General features: G+C 62.9%; 1 protein-coding gene across 1 annotated transcript; it reads right to left on the bottom strand.

Moving 5' to 3' along the window:
• Positions 1-1198: 1198 nt before the first annotated feature.
• UNCX (UNC homeobox) lies at positions 1199-5705 on the bottom strand. Its single transcript, XM_034963488.4, has 3 exons — positions 5280-5705; positions 4880-5055; positions 1199-2739 (listed from the first exon to the last, which is right to left on the bottom strand). The coding sequence occupies exons 1-3, from the start codon at positions 5554-5556 to the stop codon at positions 1594-1596; spliced, it is 1599 nt and encodes a 532-aa protein (XP_034819379.1). The 5' UTR covers positions 5557-5705; the 3' UTR covers positions 1199-1593.
• Positions 5706-7500: the final 1795 nt, after the last annotated feature.

The following is a 7500-nucleotide window of genomic DNA, read 5'->3' as shown; positions in this document are numbered from 1 at the left end:
CTGAGCGAAAATTATGTAAATATTATTAAAGGGACTCGGGCTCCGAAATTCATTTGCGCCCGCGCGAGGAGGAAAGCTGTCCTTCTGATTATTTTCAATTTATTTGCAAATAAAGGCCTGATGACCAGGAGGGATCAGGGATATTTAACGAGGCTGTAAACATAATTCCACTGTGCTCAGCTTCGTTGGAATTAATGGTTTTAATAATTGGGATCCCAATTTCTCGGGGAATTGGTGGCTTTTGCGGCAACGAGGACCCAGGGCCCAGGAAAATTGAGGCCAGTGGGTTGGGGTTTTGGGGGGGGTGGGGGGAGATGGAGGACGGGTGGCGGTTCACTTTGGGATGGGGCGGCTGCGGGCAGGGGAGGGGGCGCGGGGCTGGCTGCAGGCTCCAGCCAAGTTTGCTAATATTTCTTCGCTGCAGATGTCCTGAAGCCCCCGAAGGGTCCCCTGGGGACCCGGACCCTATTAGAACAAATGTGCACGGCTTTTGTAAAGAGTCGCGTTGGCGGCGCCTGTCCTATTACAGGCGACACATGATCAATAGGCTGATAACGCAGCAACATCAATATAAGCGACAGAACAATGAGGGATATCATTGGGCATCTATCTTAATATAGCCGGCTACAAGAGCGCTGACAAAGAGTGCAGCTCATGAAAATTCCGCCCCACGATTCCCCATCTCCGCTCCAATATGCGCACGCACTCCCCCAGCTGCCGGCGCTATTATTCTCCAATTTCAATTTGACACCCCAGCCTTTCATGCTAATTCTATTATTGTAGGAAGTTTATGTGATTCCATATCACTAGAAATCGGTAATGTATAATAACCCTTTGGGCAAGAAACCCAGTCCCCGCAGCAGCCACCGGAAAATAATTACTTTCATATCAAAACTCTGCAGGAGCCCAGCGGCCCGGCCCTCGCAGCCCCCGGCTCCGTCACCCCGCGCCGCGCGCCCCGGCCTGTGCCAGTGCGCGCGGGGGCGCGCGGGGGATGTGAGCGTGCGTGTGCGGCGCGGGGTAGGAGGGGGAGCGCCGGGGCGGGCGGGGACCGGGAGCCGCAGATGCATAAATTTGTTCAATCAGAAAACACAAACACACACGCACACAAAAGGACGCATTAAGCGCAGACCTCCGGGAAGTGCGGGGCCCCCTCCGGGCCCCACCCGCGGAGAGAGGCGTGGAAAGGTGGGAAGGGCGGCGGGGCTGGGCGCTTGGCAAATTAAAAAAGATGGACCTGAAAACTTGCGTTTGACCAGCTTTATTTATCAAAAATGGTACATATATAAATATTCTTAGACATTTTTGCATTTTACAAGGCTGAGGATTCTCGTTGTGGGGTTTTTTGGGGGCCATGGGTCCTTTTTGCTCTCTTGGGAGGAGGAGGGTCTCACCCCCAGTCCTGTGGTTGCTGCCTGGGTCAGAATTCATACAGCACTTTCGTTTACTCTTAAAAAAAAAATAAAAGAAAGAAAACAAAAGAAAAGAGGGGAAAGCAGTGTTTCTAGAGCCGATCACCTGATTCGTTGCGTGAGTCGGAGCCTGAGCGAGCGGCCGCGGGCCGGCTACGCGCCTCTCCCGGCCGCCGCGGCCTCAGTCCATGTCCAGCTCCTCGCCCTCCGGCGGGCTGGGTCCGGCCGCCGCGCCAGGCTCGGGAACCCCGCAGGTGGCCGGCTCCTCGGCGGGGCTGGGAGGCCGAGGGCCCGGCCTGGGCGACGGCGCGGGCGGCGGGGGCGCGGGGCCGGCGGTCCCCGCGTCCGCGCAGTCCCCGCCGCCGCCCTCGGTAGCCGCTGCCGAGGCGAGGTCCCGGAAAGGCGCCGGGGCCGGGGCTGGGGCCCCCGGGGAGGCGACGGCGTCGGGGCTGCGACGCGCGAAGGCCGAGTCCGGGGCGCCGCCGGGCCCCGAGAAGGCCCCGAAACTGGCCTGGGCAGGCGGCGCGGGCGGCACGGCGGGCGCGGGCGGCGCGTCCTTGGGCGCCGGCTCCAGGCCCGCGCCGCCCTTGAGCGCGGCCTGCGGCACCAGGAAGCCGAGCGGCTGCGTGATGGGGTAGAGGAGGAAGTGGCCCTTGCCGATCAGGGTCCGCGGCGCGCACGGCAGCCCGGGCGCGAAGTCCAGCCCCGCGGCGGCGGCGGCGGCGGCGTTGGAAGCGGCTTTCCGGCGCGGCGGCGAGTCGGACAGGAGGCTCTCCACGCTGAATGGGCTGGCCTTGGGCAGCCCCGCGGCGCCGCGCTCCACCGCCGCCACAGCCGCCCCTGGCCCGCACGAGGCCGCGTCCTTGTCCGCAGGGCGACCTGGGCGCGGCTGTGGGCCGGCGCCGCTTCTTTGGCTCGGGTAGAAGGCGGGGTCGCAGGTGCCGGGTGCGGGCGGCTCGCCGGGAGGGGCGGGCGCGGTCCCCGCGGCGCCCGAGGCGTGCGCTCCGGGGCCCTTGGCGGCAGGCGGCGGCGGCTCGGGCGGCTCCGGAGACAGGCCGCCGCCGCCGCTGTCGCTGTCGGAGCTGGGCGCGCTGTGCAGGGACAGGCCGCCGGGCGAGTGCAAGTGGCGGCCCTGGCTCTTCAGCAGCTTCTTCTCGTGCTTGCGCTTCTTCTTCTCCATCTTCTCCAGCTCCTTGCGCGCGATCTCCTCCGGGTCCATGGGCTCGCCGCTGCACGTGGTCGGGTGCGAGTTGTGCGCCGGCCGCCCCGGGCCCTTTTTCGTGTTCTCCTTCTTCCTCCACTTGGCCCGGCGGTTTTGGAACCAGACCTAGAGCAGCCGGATAGGGGAGAGGAAGCCACAATCAGGCGGCGGGCTGGCCGCCGGGGCCGAGGACCTCCCCGCTCCCCCCAGAGGGGCCTGCACAACCTCCGCTCGGCCGGGGGCAGGAGTGAGGCCGCGCGGCCGAGCAGGCCCTGAGCTGGGCTTTGCCACTGGAGCTGCAGGTTCCAGCGAGCGCCTTTTCCACCCGGAAGGCGCGTAGACGGGGCCTCCCGGCCAGCTTCCCGCTCTGGCTTCTCACCTCGGGGACCTGGGAGCCGCCCCTTACTTGGGGGGCCGGTCTGGCCCCGGACGGAGGGCGTCGGGTTCCTGGTCCGGAGGCAGAGAGCAAGGCCCCTGTTCACCCTTCCTGGCCGCTCACGGCTCGTGTTCTAAGCAGCCCGCCCGGCCTGGCGCTGACCATCCTGCCGTTGGACCGCTGAGCCACAGCCGCCCTCCACGCCTGTCTTCGGCCCCTTGGAGACTGTGTCAAAGCCCACATTTCGGGGGTGGGGGCGGATTCCCTTGAAGGGAAATATGGGTGCTTCTCGTCCGGAAGGGCCTGGGGAGCCGTACTTGGGTGGGCCTCTGCAGCCTCCCTCCCAGGGCACAGCTAACACAGCCTTCTTTCTGCAAACCCTGGGCCAGGGCGCCAACGGAGCCTTCCCAAACCTGCGGTCCTTGGCCTGGGCCACCGGCCAAGGCAGGTGGGGAGGCAAGAGGCGACCACTAGGCCGGAAGGAGAGGCTGGGCCCATCGCGTCTCTTCCATCCTCTCTGCAGTCCTTGTCCTGGGGAGCCACACAGGACATCCGGGGACGGCAGCGCTACACCCTCACTCAACCGCCAGCCACCAAACACACACAGTCAAATCCGTCTGAGCCCCGCGGAACCTCGGGCAGTCCTGCCCTCCCCAGGAGGGCGCGTTAATACGGATTCTTTGTCGCGGCCACACAGAGACTTGCACAATAGCAGGCCCAGCCTTGTGGCAGGGAGCCTTGTCCATGGGGAGGTCTCCAGCATGAAGCCGAGCCCTCCCCCAACGCTGTAACCGCCTTTTCCTTCTTTAAACTTTTTTTTTTTTTTTTTTTTTTTGGTGCGAATTCTGGACTGCCTTGCCTGTAAGAATTAGTCATTATCGTATTAGGGGAGACATGGAGGGGTCTTGACTTCACTTAAGACACTTAGAACAAATGGGATGAAAGGATTTCCAAGCAGAAGAGGTCATGAGAGGAGGTCCAAGCGCAGGACAAACACACCTTTTTAGACAAAGCTATTGGTGATAAACAGGCGTTTTGCCAGCGTCTGCCTCAACGCCTAGCACCCACAACCGCACACCGCACCACAGACCTGGACCCCACACCGCACCTACCGCAGAAAAAGAGGATTTCTTTGCTCCAGGGAAATATTTAATTATGCACAAATCATCTTGGAATTTTTAATCCACCAAGCTGACACTGTATTTTTAAAAGAATACCACCAGCCATCTCCAAATGATAGCAAATTTACGGGAAAACAGTCGTAAGAAAAAGATGAGACCGGGGTTATTATTAAAAATTCAGACACCTTTTTTTCTCCCACTTTCTCAATGTGTTAACTGTTTAAGCTTCTGCCTCCCCTTCCTCAGCTGTTCCCTTCTGCAAAGCGATGAATAAATACATGTTTCCATCTGAATATTTTGCAGGCGCAAGGTAAACAGACTCGTTCGCTCCAGGCTGGGTGACAGAGCCTCGCGCGGAAGGTTGAGGCGGTGCGGGGGCGGGGGGGGGTCCCCTTCCCTCTCTCCTCCGGGTCGGAGCCAAGCCGGCCCCTCCTCCCCTCCTCGCCCCTGCCTGGAGACCTCACTTGGCCCGGCCTCCGCCAACCCACCACGCCGCTTCCCGGTTCGGACGCAGCCGCTGTTCTGGTGACTCGGGTGCTGCCGCCGGCCCTTCTCAAGCCACCCAGGCTTTTGGGGGGCAGTTACCCACCCCGCTGTCCGTGAGGGGCCGAGCCCCAGAACCCCCACCCCTCCACTCTTCCCCAGCAGGCGAGCGCGAAGCGGGCCCGCGGCAAGGGGACGATATCTCGCCACCTGGAACAAAGGCGTCCCGGCGCGCCCCGAGCCTGGGGTCCGGATGGCAGATCCGGGAGCGACGCCGGGTCTTTACCTGAACTCGGGACTCGACCAGGTCTAGGCGCAGCGCCAGCGCCTCGCGCATGAACACGTCGGGATAGTGGCTCTCGTTGAACGCCTTCTCCAGCTCCTCCAGCTGCCAGCCGGTGAAGTTGGTGCGGGTGCGCCGCCGCTTGCAGCCCGGGCTCTCCTTGTCCGGGTCCCCCGAGTCTGCGGGCAGTCACAGGACGCCGCGCGGCTCAGCCACCGGCCCAGGCCCGACCCCGACCCCTCCCTCCCGCTACCCGCTGGCCGCCTGGATCCGGGGGGGCGCAGAGACGGCTGCCTAGGAGCCGGCTCTCCTTCGCCAGCCCCGGGCCCCCCAGCGCCTCGGCCGGACCAGGGCCCCCGCCCCCAGCCGCGCTCCTCCCCGCCCTCCCGCCCGCCGCGCCTACCTGACAGCTTGAAGGGCTGGCCGTCCCCGCCGACCCCGCAGGCGGCTGGCAGCAGCGGCGTGGGGTTGACCACCGAGGCGGCGGCGGCGCACGAGCCCCCGAGCAGGCCGTCGATGGAGAAGGGCACCGAGGCGGCGGCGGCGGCGGCCGACTGCAGCTGGTGCCCGGCCAGCTCGTACACGTGGTGGTGGCCCAGCGGGTAGGGGAAGCCCACCACGCCGCCCAGCGAGCCCCCGAACTGGGCATGCGGGTGTTCCAGGAGGCGGCCGTCCATCATCTCGCGCGGGGGGCCGGCGGGGCCGGTGGCGGGGCGCGGGGGCGCGGGCCGGGGCCGGGGCGGGCCAGCGGCGGGAGGCGCGGGCGGCGGCGGCGGCGGAGACAGGGACCCGGAGCCCCACACATGCTTCGCCCGCACTCCGGCGCTTTACTTATCAACATCAAGCTCCCGATAATTAGCCGCGGCCCGGGGAATTTGGGACCAATAAGAAGCGCTAATCGGCTCTGACGTCAGAGGCGTGCTGGGTGCAGGGAAACGTTTTCCATATCGATTGCTAATTATACCTGACATGCACCTCAATAAACAGTATCAGGAACTGTCACAACAAGACGGGCTGGGGGGCGGGGGGAGCCGGAGGGAGGGAGGGAGGGGCCGCCCACGGCCGGGCAGGCGCGGGCTGGGGCCTGGGCCCGGGGCAGGGGCCCCCCGCTAGCCCCCCACTTTACTCGGGGCCGGCCCCGAGCCCGCGCCTCCCGCCAGCCGCCGCCTCCCCGCCCCTCCGCAAACCACTAATAGATTTCCCTTTAAAACATTCAGCGCCGTGTTGTGGGGATTTTTCACCAGAAATGCTGTACTCTCTGAACCTTTAAAGTGATGTTGCTCCAATTACAGAGAGACATTGAGCGGCAAATAGACTGATCCAATAATAGGAGATTCATCATCCGCTTTTCCGAAACTGTCACATTGAATTTAAAACTACAAGGCTTCTCATCTCCTCCTCTCCGGCTGCAGGCGGCGGGAGAGGAGGAAGGAGGAGGAGGAGGAGGAGGGCGATCCCGAAAGAGAAGAACTACAGAATGTAGCACCCTGTCAATAAAGAGGCGTAATTAATGCCCTCTCTGATTGACTGGCAGTCGCCCTATCTACAAAGACAGAGGTGGGGGGGCTGCGGAGGCTCCCCGACCCCCATCCCCATAAGGCCCGGGCGCAGAGGAGGAGAGAGGGATGGGGACAGGAGGGGAAAAGTAACTTTGGGGTGGGGCCGATCCGCCCCCACCCCCTTACACGCTCGAATAAAGATAAATACATCCGCTCTGACTCGGCCTCTGAAGGATGGGGCTGAAGCACCCAACCCATTTATTATAATTAAATTATGTTCTCAGAGAAGTGTCACTCCCTTCTCTGCTATAAAATATTGATAGACTCAAAGCTAAATCATTAAAGGATATATTCTTAAATAAGCAGCAAATCAGGATTGTGGGCAGCAAGGAAAGAAATGAGGGGATGTCGGTCCATCTCTCTCCTTTGTAAAAAAGTTTGTCAGTGGGGTGGTCGCATTTGGCTGCGGGACCCCAGTGCTGGACTAGTTGGGTTAGGGCCACCTCTCCAGCAGTGAGTGCCCCGAGCCTCGGCCAGCCCAGGGCGGGGAAGAGAGGAGGAGAGCTCCGGCCTGGGCTGGGCCAGTCTGCGGAGCCACCACCACCCCAGGGCAAAGTGACAGACCAATTGGCTTTGGGTGTAAGTAAGTGACTCGGGCCAGGCCTCCAAGCCCTAGCCCGGGTGAGAGGGAAGGGCAGGCCGGGACCGTGCGCATCTCTGCGTCCCTCCGGGTCAGGTGCCCGTGCCTGGGCCGGGGAGGGTGGGGGGTGCCCGGAAACGCTCAGGAAGGGAATGCTTGGGTTGGCGGGCGCAAGGCCACCCCGTCCTGCCACACGACTGTCTGTCCCTGCTACTGGACCCACAGTCTGGCCCTGTTCCTAACTGAAGGTCGTGGACGGGCCGATCCACGCTGACTCCGACTTCAATGACCCTCTTGTCTCTCCTTGCGGGAGAGGAGGGGACGGCGCAGGGTTGAGGACCAGGCCCAGCCAACCCGGGAGACCGACAGGCGGCCTGGAATTTGGGGACCCCCCTCCCTGTTTCCAGTCTCACTAGGAAAACGCTGCAAGTATTCATTCCGAGGTCAGAGGCCAAGAGCACTACTTTTCGCCATAATTTAATTTC

Source organism: Pan paniscus, chromosome 6 (assembly GCF_029289425.2).
Source record: "Pan paniscus chromosome 6, NHGRI_mPanPan1-v2.0_pri, whole genome shotgun sequence".
In the NCBI taxonomy this organism is placed as follows: Eukaryota; Metazoa; Chordata; class Mammalia; order Primates; family Hominidae; genus Pan; species Pan paniscus.
Note: the sequence above shows the minus strand (reverse complement) of the source record. Positions and strands in the feature narration are given on the sequence as shown.